Genomic DNA, 12,502 nt, shown 5'->3' with positions numbered 1-12,502 from the left:
CTTGTTCCCGGGGTTCTGCTCCCATCCCCCACCCCACCCCCAGGACTTGGCCCAGCCCAGTCTCCGGAGGTTCCCCAAGACTTGAGGCCCACTAGCCACACTGACCAGGCCCCTGGAGGCCCACTTCCCAGATAGTCTCCACCACCCAAGACCCAGGGCAGGGGCACAGAACGTCCCTTTCCTGGGGACACCCTGCCTGATCTCTGTCAGGACTGGGTCGTTGTCCCCCCCGCCCCCCAAGCTGCAGTGAGCAGGAGGTCGAAGGCTGAAGTGGCCCTCTTTCCCCTTAACCAGGAAAAAGAGGAAAGGTATTTCCCCCACCCAGCCCAGCCCAGCCCAGCCCTGGGAAAGGCCTTTGCTTCCAGAGACCCCCAACTGTCACCCAGTGGCCACCCTGACCACTGAGTCGAGGGGCAGTTCTGCATCTGGACCAGACGCCAAGCCTGCCCAGTGAATCCCCAGCTACCCTGCTGGGGTCAAGTTGAGGGTGGCCATCATACCCTGTCCCCCTCAGAGCCCACTGGCCTGGGTGGAGGACTCACCCCCACCCCCCACCCCCAGGTCTGCCTGGGTTCTCAGGGAGCAGGGAGCGTGCCGAAGATGGCTGCTTGTCTCACTGGGGGCCCAAGGGATCTGGCTAGTGCAGGAGTCTGGTGGGGCCAGGCCAGCTGGAGGTGTGATGCTCGGAGAGCCAGCCACCCACTCCAGGCAGTGGGGAAAGAGGGGCAGCAGGGCTTGGAGCCTGGGACACAAGCTGAGCCAGAGGGAACCCCCTTTATTGCGAAACCCTGGTGCAGGCACTTGACATTCAGACCTCCCTGGTCTTGCCAGGTGATAGGTCACCACCTGACAGAGACTCACACCCACAACACGTGTGGAGCAGGGTCCTGGCCCAGAGGTTAGTAGGTCAGCTCCATTCTGGAAGGAGGGAAGATGAGGGCAGACCCTCAGACCAGAGCACCCCAGCTCTCAGCTGCAGGGCCAGAGGGCGGGCAGAGGTAGAGCAGGCAGAGGCATCTTCATCAGTCAGGGCCACAGTCCAGGGTCAAGTCCAAGTCCACATCGGTGTGTGCCCTCCTTCTTAGCATCCTCAAGGTGGGAAGCCCCGTGCCCGTCAGCTCCCCAACTCGCACTGTGCCCCATGCCTTGGAAACCTGGTGCAGCTCCCACACCCAAGGAGAGAGCCCCGGCTCTTGCTCCCGTGGTTGCCCCTTCTCCACCGGAGCCCCTCTCATGATGCACAGTGGGATCTCAGCCCCACCCCCACCCCCCAGGCATCAGGAACAGTGGGGAGGGGAGGCAATAGTACAGCCACCCCAATTCAGGCCTCCTGCCAGTCAGGCCGCTGGGCCTTGGGCACCCACAGGTGCACATACGCCTGCATGTGCCTTGAAGTGCGTCTGTGCCACACACAGCGCAGGTGAACATGCAGCTCAGGTGGATTTTCTGATTTGACACCTGGCAGCTGTCCCCGCCCTGCCACCCCCCAGGAAAGACCCTGCTCAGCTCTCAGACCATCAGGTCTCAGCACTTCCCAGGGTAGTGCCCGCTTCCAGGCTGAGCAGCTCTGACCGCTGCGACCCCTCCCTTTGAGTCTCCAGGGGGCCCTGACGCCAACGCACCACCCCCAGAGACAGCCCTCCAGGACTAAGGAGATCTGGAGACAGACACACTCCCCAGGAGAAACCCATACGGCATCCAGTCCCCCAGTGAGGTCCCAAAGGAGACCCAGGGTGCTGGGAGGGGGTAGAAGGACGGTGGAAGTCCAGGACACTCTGCCCAGACTCCTACACCCGTGGCTCGCACGCATGCACACTTGCATGCATTCACATGTGTGTGCAGACTCCCCACAAGGAGCAGTGTGCAGACGGGGCGTCCCTGGCCAGGGATCAGGGTTGCCGGGCCATCAAGGTGGCGCCCCTTGTGGGACCCCAAATGCTGAGGAAGGGGGGCAGGCAGGCTCAGGCCCCTCGTTGAGTTTGAGTGTGGTGATGGGCAGCATTCCCCTCACTGCCCAGTCTCCTGGCTGCCCAGCGGCTGCGGTGGCTCTGGGGGCTCGAAGCTCAGGACTTCCTGGTAGGTGAGCTCTGAGGGGTGAGGGGAAGGAGGGGAAAGGGTGAGCTCATGCTGCCACCAGCCCAGCACCCCTGCCCAGCTTATCTGGTGCCAGCTACCCAGCCCAGGACCACCGTCCTCCGAGAGAAGCCTCAGCTCCTGGGCCTCCTTCCAGAGCCTGCCCTGTGCTGCCCCCAAGCCTCCGCTGGACACACCCAACCTCATCTCTAGCTGTCCCACCAGGGCATCGGGCGGGGGTGGGGGGGGTGCGGAATGTTGTCCCTGCTCCCAGACCCCCTGGGGAGGAATGCAACCCTGGGATCCTGGGCTCCACCTCCCTCCTCAGCCCTCCTCAGGCCCACCCTTCCACTCCTCCACCGTGCGCTCCTTGGCCTCAACACTTTCGTCATAGGGCTCGGCCTCGGGCTCATCATCCGGGTCGTGGTACTGGCTGAAGTAGGCATGGGCCAGGGCCTCAGCTGCACTGATCCTCTGGTCACTGTCCAGCACCAGCATCCTTCCCAGGAGGTCCACGGCTGCAGAGGAGCCAGTGTGGGGGGGTCAACTCTGCATCCAGGGCCAGACATGGAGCCCAGCCCAGACCCCAAGCCCATCCTCACCCAGGGGGTTGGCTCCACGGAAGATGCTCCTGAGGTCCTTCTGGGGCATGGGGGGCAGGGACTGGATGTACATCCGGGCCTGGGAGCACATGGGAAGGGCCTGAGGGGGCTGCTCACCCCCACACCTCCCCTAGCCCTAAGCCAGAAGGGGGCTTGCCAAAAGAAGCCCCAGACTCATTCACTCCCACAGGCCTGGGCAGGGGCATGCACAGACCAGAGACCTCCCCTGCTTTGGACCTGGGGGCTCCAGCTCCTCGCCTGGGCCTCAATGCCTGCAGGACCTGGCACGGTGCCGCCCACCGTCCTTGGCCAGGGCGCTGTTTGTCGGTGCTGCAATTCTGCCCTCGCCGTCCCTCGTGCCAGGAATGTCTTCCCTGTTCACCTGTGTCCCCCTGAAGGGGTCGGGCATCTTCCTTGGGCTCTGTTCCACTGTGACCTCTGCCCCCACATGGTGCTCAGTCTATCCCCACACTGCCCCTTCCTCCAGAGTGCCAGGGGCTTGGTCAGCAGAGGGAGCTGGTGTCCGGTGACTCACATGTTCCGAGGATATCTTCGCCAGAACCTCGGGGCTTGGTGTGCCCACCACCTCCATGATGCGCTTCAGCTGGTCAATGTCTGCCCGGCTCAGGAAATGACCACTGGCCAGGCACGGACCCTTCCCGGGCCCCAGAAGCCAGATCTTAGGGCACTGCCCAGATCCTGCTCTCCTACAGCTGGGGACAGTGAGCCCAACGTGGCACGCAGTGGGGCAGACGAGGCAAGACTGGCCAGAAAGGGCCAGAGCCCCCCTCCCTCGACCCTACCCCACAGAGGGGCCCCTGGTTCAACGTTCCTTCCCAACTTGGGCCAAGGATACAGTCGTTTCCTGGGAAGAGGGCCTTTCCCTGGAGCAGCTCGGCCATGATGCAGCCCACAGACCAGATGTCCACTGTTGAGGGAGGGTCTCCATCAGTCCCCAGTTCCTCCTCAGAGAGCTAGTGGGCTGCTTGGCCTGTGCCAGCCCAGTGGCCTCTCAGTCACACCCAGGCCCAAAGACAGCAGGCCCTTCCTCCTCCACACAGCCCTGGGCAGGCAGAGGGGTTAGCCCATGACCCAACATGCTCGGCCCCTCCAAAGGTCTGTTTTTGAATGCTGGTCCCAGACCTTTCCTGTCCCCCAAGACAGGACACACACCTCCAAAGTCCTTGGCTTTTGGCCTCACCCCCACTCGCCCTCCACAGGCCCTGGTGTGAGCTCTGCCTACCCACCCCGGTCCCACGTGGCTGCTCCCATGCGGGTTGACATCACCTGTCTGGTTGTAGTGCATCCAGTTGAGCATGATCTCAGGTGCGCGGTACCAGCGTGTGGCCACGTAGCCAGTCATCTCCTCGTCAGCCTGGCGCGCTAGTCCAAAGTCCAGGATCTAGAGCGGCCACCAGGGTTGTCAGCGCATGCCCCTCCCCGCATACCCCTCCCCACTGCCCAGTGCGCCCCACTGCTCACCCTAAGCTCGCAGTCCTCATTCACCGCCACGTTGCTGGGCTTCAGGTCCTGCAGGGCAGGCAGGGCGTGAGCGCAGGAGGAGTCCTGCAGCCAGGCCTGCAGGGAACCGGCCCCTCACCCCTCGGCCACACCTACCCGGTGGATGATCCCTGCCGAGTGGATGTACTGCGAGGGGGAAGGCGCAGCGTCAGGTTCCCGTGCTGCCGTGCCCCCGTGCCCCCCGCACCTCCCACGCCCCCCCCCCCCCAAGCCCACCTTCAGCCCGCGCAGCAGCTGGTAGACAAGGAACTGGACATGCTCGTCGCTCAGCGCCTGGCACTTGACAATGTTGTTCAGGTCGGCGCCCATCAGGGTGGTCACCAGGTACCTGGGTGGGTCAGGGATCAGGACTGGCCCGCCGACCCCTCCCTGAGCACACTCCCGGGCCACCCATCCTCTGGCCTCTCACACTTCGCTGAAGTCCTCGATGGAGGTGGCCGGCGTGAAGACGTCCAGTAGCCCGATGACCTGGGCGGGAAGGGAAGTCAGGACTCGGCCTTGCCCACAGCGGCCCTCAGGCTGTGCATCCCCCACGGGGAGCCCCCAGCTCACGTTCTCGTGCTTCAGGTGTTTGAGCAGCCGCAGCTCGCGGTAAGTCCTCCGCGCGTGGATCAGCGACTGGAAAGGCCGCGACAGCTTCTTCACCGCCACCTTCTGGCGCAGCCGCGCGTCGTAGGCCGAGCTGCAAGGCGGGCGAGTGAGGCGCCGGTGGAGGGGCCCAGCCGGTACGCGGCCCCAGGCCTGTCCGGGCTGAGGGCCGAGGGGCAAGGGTGGGGTCCACGCACAGACGCTCCCGGCAGCTGCTCCTCCACCCCTGCTCGTCCACTGCTCTCCTCCCTCTGCGCCTTTGCTCTAAGGGACTCCTTGGAGGGGGCTGGACCGCCGGCCACCAGCAGGTGCGCCTCTGCGGGGCCCCAGGGGCAAGAAGGTGACTGGCACGTGGGAGGCGCTCTGACGACAACACTCCCAAACAACACTCCCACGAAACCTCTTCTCACCGCCCCCTCGGGTCCTGCTCCTTCTCAAGAGGCAGCTCACCCTCCACTCCACCCCTTCACCCCCAGCATTCCCATATCTGCAGGGGCCCAGCCTGCCCCACCTGGGAGCCCCAGGGCAGGACCTGGATCTTCTCTTGTCTGCTCCTCCCAATGACTCTCGCCCCCAACTCAGCACAAGGCGGGGGTGGGGGAGTCTCTGCCAGCCAGCCTGGAAATAACACGTCTGGGAAACAGCCCCTGGCATGTCCCCAAGCAAACGGTCCTCCTCCTCCCCCATGGGCCTGTGGGTGCAGGAGACTCCCCGAGGGGTTCTAGAGCTGCCTCCAAAGCCCCTGAACCCCCAAAGCCTCTGAATATTCAAAATACGGAGGAAAAACTGGCCACAGGATTTACTGCATCGTTTCTAACAGTGAGAAACTGGCCAGCAGGGAATGTCCAGCAGTGAGTGGTATCTGGACCCACAGAACATCTCCCCTTGCCCAACCTCACTCCCCAGGGGCAGAGCCTCCACCTCTACACCAGCCTCCAACTTATCTACTCTTCACAGGAGCCCAACAGTCACTGGCATTATCTTCAAACACACATGGTCCAGCCACTCCCTACCCTCCCACCCTCCCATTGCCCTCAGGATGGGGGCCCTGCTGAAAGCAATGCCTTTGCACAGGCTGTTCCCCCTCACTGATGCTCATCCCTTCCCCGAAGAGTGAGTGGAGCCTCAGGCCCCTCCCCATGCCCACACCGCCCCCAGGAGCAGCTCCTGCAGGACAAGGGATGCTCACGGGCCCAGAGGGTGGTGGAGGAAAGCCAGCTCTGAGCCTGGGGCATCTGTGCCCCTTCCCCTAGCCTATGACCTGCTGGGGAAGGTCCAAGTCACTCCTTGGATTCCCCCTCCAAGGATCGTAGGGGGAATGGTAGGTGTCTCTGCTCAGCCCTAAGCCACAACCAGGCTGGGAAGTAGGGGAGTAGCCCCTCATATGGGGCAGCAGATCCTTTTGCCCAATTGCATCTGCCCAGTCCAGCGACAGGGAATTGGCACTGGGTTGCCAGCCTCATCTGAGGAGCGAGAGAGCCCAGCAGGGGTCATCACTAGCATAGGGGCCATGCTGAGGTAAGGGCACTAGAGACTCAGGCCACCTTTGGGGAGGGTGACACTCCCTGGGAACTCCCAGAAGGTTATCCTGGGCCGGAGGCAATTCCAGCAGGGGCTCTGTCAGATCCCCCGGAGGGCCACTCACACATTGTCTCTGACTCTCTTCCTGCCTTTGAGGTCTTAGAGATGAAGATGGAGGCCTGCCTGAGGTTCCTGATGGCTGGCAAGTGACAGTGTGACATCGGAGGCCCCTGGGACCCAAGCCCCTGCTCCAGGCTCCAGCACTGGGCCATGGGAGGGGATCCAGGAAATCCCACTCAACCTTCTGCCAGAGCCTGGACAACACTCCACCCCCAGCCCTCCCTGCCTCCCCACCCCCATGACCCCACAGAGGCCAGCCCCACTGGGTTCTGGGGGGAGCACCTCTCAACATCCACTCCCAGGATGAGCCTCACTGTCAACATTGCAGCTGCAACCGGGACTCCCGGTAACCACTGAGCCCAAGCGCCCTCCCCCAAACAGAGGCTGCCCCGAATCTGCCTCCCCCGCACCCCCCCCAGTCTGTCGTCTGTCTAGGCCCCAGGGCCTAACTCCCTGGCTGTGATCTGAGCTGTCTTGTTTGGGGCAAAAGTGGGGTGGGGTGGGGTGTAGACCCCCCTAAGGATTGTAGGGCAAATGGTAGGTGTCTCTGCTCAGCCCTAAGCCGCAACCGGAGTCTGAGACCCCTTGGAAAACCAGAGAGGGGGCAGGACCCACGCGGGAGGCCATCCAAAGCGGAGGAAAGTACCCAATTAGGGCGGGGGCATCTGCCTGACCCTTGACCGGGGCACCGGGCTGCGTGCTCGGACGTTTAGGGGCCCGGGAGACCTCCCCTTTCGCGGGCTGTGACGCCGCAGGATTCGGGCCTCGCGGGGGACGCTCCGGGTGGGACGGAGTGGGAAGACGACCCCTCTCCCTGCCCGGGAGCGGCGTCCAGCAGAAAGTTTCCCTCACGCCCCCCGCCCCTCATTCATCTCTCCGATCCGCGTAGCGCCGGGGGGCGGAGGCAGGGCCAGGCCCCTCCCCACGCCGGGAACCCCGCGCCGGGCGGGGAGGGGGCGCGCACTCAGTCCCGCCCCGGCCCCCGCCCCACCCCGCCCGCCCCTACCAGACGGAGCCGTAGGCGCCCGAGCCCACCGGGCGCAGCCCCTGCAGCCGCTCCGGCACCTCCCACACCGTCTTGTTCAGCTCCTGCCGGTAGAAGCCGGCGCGCGGGCCCGACATGTCCGGAGCGGCCGCCGCTCGGCCCGCGCCCCGCCCCGCGCCCCCGCCCCGCGCCGGAGCCCGAGCCGAGCGCACGGAGGGCGGCGGGAGGCGGCGGCGGGAGGCGGCGGCGGGCGGGGCGCGGGGCGGGGCCGGGGAGGGGGTTCCCGGAGTCAAACGCGCGGCTTCCTGCCCCTGCGAGGCGGCGGCTAAGCGGAAACCAACGCTCCCCTCCCCTCCCCGGGGCGGTCCCAGGGAGGATGAGCCCGCGCTGGGGGAGGGGGCGGCCAGAGGCCGACTTACCGCCCCTCAGGCTTCCTCCTCCTGGGGTCCACACATCTCCTCAAAGATCCGCCCGCGTTCTGTCCTCGGTCCGGGCACCACCCGATCCAGGCCGCCACTGCCTCTCCCTTGACTGCACTCCCCGCACCCTCCCCTGGCGGCACCGGCGCCGGCACCTCCCCTCTCCCCGCCTTCCGTCTCTGCACTCCCTGCCTCCGCCTACTCGGCGCCCTGCGTTTACACCCCCTCTTCAGCCTGGTAGGATCCTTGCATCCCTCCTCCCCTCCACTTGCTCCGAGCCCTGCACACCCCCTCCCAGCCTACGCCCTCGGAATGAAGTAGAACCCTCCAAATCAAAAAAGCCAGGGACGAGCCCTGGGAACTATTTTTCACCAACATAGAAAATAGCAGCCAATAACAATTAGGCCCTTGGTTGGACAGGCCCCTCTGCTGTGGGCAGGTGGCTGTGCCTTGCTTGGATCCTGAGCCAGCCTGGCCTCCCTCCCTGCGGAGGCCCCTCTGGCCTTGCGGTGTGGTTCGCCCCCTCGTAAACCCACGGTCTGGCATCGGCCTCCGCACCGGGCCGGCCCCTGTGTTCCGCCCTCCCCCACCTCTTGGGAGAAGTGTGACCGCCTGGCCTGGCGTGGGGACCAGCCCTGTCAGCACCAGGGACAGCGGCGGCACCAGAGGGCCTTTGGGGTGTGGTACACATAAGAAGCTATCCCCACATGGGTCCTCTTTGGTGCCTGGTACCGTTCCTCCTTCGGAAACAGCCCCCTCAGCTGCCACCTCTTCAGGAAGCCGGCCTGACTTCGGGTACTGGGGAGCCCTCTAGTCCGCACCCCTGGTTCTGGGTGCCTCCCGCCCTGGTGGCCTGAAGGTTCAGTTCTCACCGGCTGCTCTCACAGTGGCCAGTTTGTTCCCCAATCCAGCGAGGCGTCCAGCGCTCTGGGCCCATCCGCATCTCCTTTTATTTCCCACTTTATTTATTTATTTATTTTTAATTTCATTTATTTATTTTTTTTCCCCCAAAGCCCCAGTAGATAGTTGTATGTCATAGCTGCACATCCTTCTAGTCGCTGTATGTGGGACGCGGCCTCAGCATGGCCTGAGAAGCGGTGCGTTGGTGCGCGCCCGGGAGCCGAACCCTGGCCGCCAGCAGCGGAGCGCGTGCACTTAACCTCTAAGCCACGGGGCTGGCCCTATTTCCCACTTTAAAGCGACAAGGGTTCGGAGAGAGCAGTGCCCCTAGATAAATGCCTCCTGACCTTTGCCCTGGGGGGCAGTGGGTTGTGGCTGGTCTGCCCCCTCCCAGGAAAGTGGGAAATCAGGCTCTAAATTGCTCGACCTACTTTTTCAAAACAAACTAAAACCTGAGTTTTTATGTGAAATCTGATTTTTAGATATTGGCAACCAAATTAAAACATGTCAACGAAGTACTGGGCTAACGGACACATCTGCCCACAAATCCGGACCCTGGGGCCAGGGGATAGATGAGGAAGGAAGTGGGGTCCGAGTCCTAGCCACCTTCACCTGACCTTGGCCAGGTGCCAGCCACCCTCACCTCAGTTTCCCCTCTGGGAGCCAGTGTCCTCTGCCCAAGCTGCTCTGCTCCGGGCCTCCTCCAGGGCCCCACCTGGGGCGCCTTTCTTGGGCACGCCAGGTGGCCAGGTGTTGTTAATGGAGTGGTAGCTGAAGGGTGGGGAGGGTTGGGAGTGCAGGCTCGGTGGTGGGAACGCCGAGGGATGTGGAGCGGCCTTTGTCTACACAGCCTGGAGGGAGCCACATTCCCATGGCGACCGACCCGCCCCTTCCCTGGGCTCTCTCCCTGAGGGAGTGGGGGTGTCTGCCTACCAGAGGGGAACCCGCCCTAGTCTCCCCCACCACTCTCACAGAATCGGGTGGGGAGTGGTCACAGCTGCCCATAGCCAGCCTCCTCCCTGCCCTGCTCAGCGGGTCATGCAGAGACCCTCCCTCACCATCAACACACTGCCTGCCTGGCCCCAGGCACACAGGTCCCAGCCCCACCTTGCCTTCTTGGGAGGGGGGTATGATCCTGCAGGGTGTGACCAAGGAGTTTCTGGTGGTGGTGAGGGTGGGAGAGGGCACAGTGCCAGGCAGGTAAGGAAGCCCCGGAGAGGTGACACAGCTGGAGCTGGGCTGAGCCTCCAGACAGTCCTGTCTCCTAAGCAGAGCTGGACTTGAGGAACTGAAAGGAGGATGGTGGCCAGGGGTGGAGGGCTGGCAGGCTGGGGAGGCCGGGGTCGGGATGTCAGATGTTTGTTCTCGGGATAATGAAGAGCTCTGCTGGATGCTGTCACAGCATCATCCTGGCCACCAGGTCGAGGTGGCCACGTGTAGGTGAGAGAACTGAGCCTGGAGAAGTGGGTGGCATGGAACGGGGAGAGCAGCCGGGAGTGGCAACCCTGTGGGTGTGAGGAGGAGGTACGTATGGGGGGCCACACCAGCCTCCCACTCCTGGTATCCCTCCAGCCTCTACCGTGATTCACTGTTAGCCCTAAGTATCAAAATCCCACCCCTTCTCTCCATGTCCACTGTCCCTGCTCCACTGTTCCAGGCCACCCCTATCCACTGTCCCAGCTCCACTGGCCCAGGGCAACCCTTCTCTCCACGTCCACTGTCCCCGCTCCACTGTCCCAGGCCACCCCTGTCCACTGTCCCCGCTTCACTGGCCCGGGCCACCTCCTTTCAGCCCCTCACTGGGTCTCCTGGCTGCAGTTCTCCCTGAGGGTAGAATGAACTTCCTAAAATGCTAACCTGGCTGCCTCAAGGGAGCCAGGGAGCCAGGTAACTTGGGCGAGGGTTCTGTGCTGAATAAGCAAGCAAAGAGTGGCCTTGGGCTGTTTTCTTGGAAGAAAAGGCCACTCCCTCCCATCCCTGCCTCTCCCCGCTCCCACCACATTGGGAGGAAAATGGGAAGCAACAGAAAGGCCTGGTCACCCCTTGGTCTGTCAGAACCTGACCACTCCAGGCTGGCCTGCCCACCCCATGCACCCCAACATCCATGCCCAATTTCTACACGTTACCGGCCCCACAGAAGAACAGTTCCCGTCACTCCTATCCTCCAAGCGGAACTGCAGCCTTCCTGTCACCAGCTCCATAGAGTGGAAGGGGCCTCACTCTCTCCCCATCTTCTTGCCTGGCTGCCCGGGGGGGAGGGGCAAAAGTGGCCTGTGGGGGTCGAGTCTGGAAGCCAGGGCACCAGGTTCCACCCCCCCAGGGACCTCAAGCTCAGCACTCCCAGACTGCACTCCCTGCCCCGGCTCAGCAGTACCTTGTTCAGATTTCCTGAGGAGCTGGGTCTCTGGGAAGTGGGGAACCTGGAGTGGGCCACAGCACAGTGTCACTCCAGGTGTCGCTGGGGTGGGGATGCCAGTTGTTTGCCTAAGACCCTTTCCTTGTGGGAGAGACCCACCCTTGTCCCATGTGGCTTGAATGGGGCTGCCCCCATACAGAGGGAGCTCATGATTCAGGCCCAGCCCATTGAGACTCCTCAGCCACAATGATGTGCCCCAAGTGGAAGAGATACAGGCTGGGGCTGCCTGCCACAGCATCCCTGCTGCCTGAGGATAAACCAGCACGTGTCGGGCAGCAGTTCAGGCAGATGAAACCCAAAGATGTGAGCAGCTGGATCCAGCTGTATCTGAAACTGAACTGCTGTCTTGTTATAGAGGCACCAAATGGCCTTTCTGCTTGGGTTGGTATTCTTGGAGCACCAGGGCTCCCCCAGGGCAGGCCCTGTCTGTCTCGTCTACTGCTGGGTCCCTAGGGCCCAGGACGATGCCTGCAGAATGAATGAGTCAGGGGCTCAACACGCTGATGCCGCACATGTGCGCAAGCACACGTGTGTGCCTGATGGCAGCAGGTGGTGCATCTCCTGGCTCCCGCCCTGCATGTGACATGGGGCTTGGGAGCAACCTCCTTTCCCCCATGGCCAGGTTCCCGGACAACCCCTCCCTCTGCATCAGCAAAGGTGCCACTTGCTCTCAGGTACATGGCCCTCGACTCCTGAGTCATCCTGGGGTCGTTCATGGGACCAAGGAGGAGCAGACCCTAATGGCCCCACAGCCTTGAGCAGGGGGACACAGGGCCCTCTCCTGGAGGCACCAGTGTCCAGTGGGGCCTGCACACAGTAGGGGCTTACTAAACGTGTGCTGCGTGGATCGTGCCTGTGAGAATCCCCCACCTCAGGAAGGATGAAACGGGTCCCAGAGAGCTCCAGGTCCAGAGGGTGGGCTCCTGCCACGCCCACACCCTGCCCCCATGGCTCCTAGGCCCAGCCCAAGAGGAAGGGAGGCAGGGGGACCTGGCGGCCACCAGGTGGCGCCTGAGCCAGCCGAATCCTCCTACTGGAGGGGGCTGCCTCCTTGTGCCCTCTGGAACCACAGTCTGTTCCAGGCTCACTTTCAGGCCTGAGCTGTACACAGCCCCTCTCCAGGCCTCACTCACCTCCCAGCCCTGACCACCCTGTTCTCCTGGGCCAGCAGGGTGGGTGTGGACTCAGCTGAGGGCTGGGGGTGGGCTGCAGCCTCAGATAACCCCCTAGGCCTGGCCCAGAGGAACTGTGATGTGGGGGTGCGAGACCACACAGCCCACCTGAGGGTGAGACCCTAGGGCCAGACTCTGTCTGAGGACAGCAGATCTGCAGCCCCAAGAGGAACCCAGCCAACCAG

At 63.4% G+C, this 12,502-nt stretch overlaps 1 protein-coding gene across 4 annotated transcripts; it reads right to left on the bottom strand.

The window, feature by feature from the left end:
- Nucleotides 1-565: 565 nt before the first annotated feature.
- MAPK11 (mitogen-activated protein kinase 11) lies at nt 566-7,596 on the bottom strand. Of its 4 annotated transcripts, none has more exons than XM_058568067.1 (12): nt 7,432-7,596; nt 4,749-4,878; nt 4,606-4,664; nt 4,413-4,524; nt 4,293-4,322; nt 4,158-4,205; nt 3,963-4,077; nt 3,532-3,603; nt 3,211-3,290; nt 2,676-2,754; nt 2,418-2,591; nt 566-2,087 (listed from the first exon to the last, which is right to left on the bottom strand). In XM_058568067.1, exons 1-12 carry the CDS (start codon nt 7,545-7,547, stop codon nt 2,008-2,010), a joined length of 1,095 nt encoding a protein of 364 aa, XP_058424050.1. In that variant the 5' UTR covers nt 7,548-7,596; the 3' UTR covers nt 566-2,007. The 4 variants fall into 4 exon arrangements, with proteins under 4 accessions (XP_058424050.1, XP_058424048.1, XP_058424051.1 ...); XM_058568065.1 differs by lacking the exon at nt 7,432-7,596 and adding an exon at nt 5,296-5,770; XM_058568068.1 differs by lacking the exons at nt 2,676-2,754; nt 7,432-7,596 and adding an exon at nt 5,296-5,772.
- Between the last annotated feature and the right edge of the window lie 4,906 nt (nt 7,597-12,502).

This window comes from Diceros bicornis, chromosome 25, assembly GCF_020826845.1.
Source record: "Diceros bicornis minor isolate mBicDic1 chromosome 25, mDicBic1.mat.cur, whole genome shotgun sequence".
NCBI lineage: Eukaryota > Metazoa > Chordata > Mammalia > Perissodactyla > Rhinocerotidae > Diceros > Diceros bicornis.
This window is presented reverse-complemented; position numbering and strand designations above follow the sequence as displayed.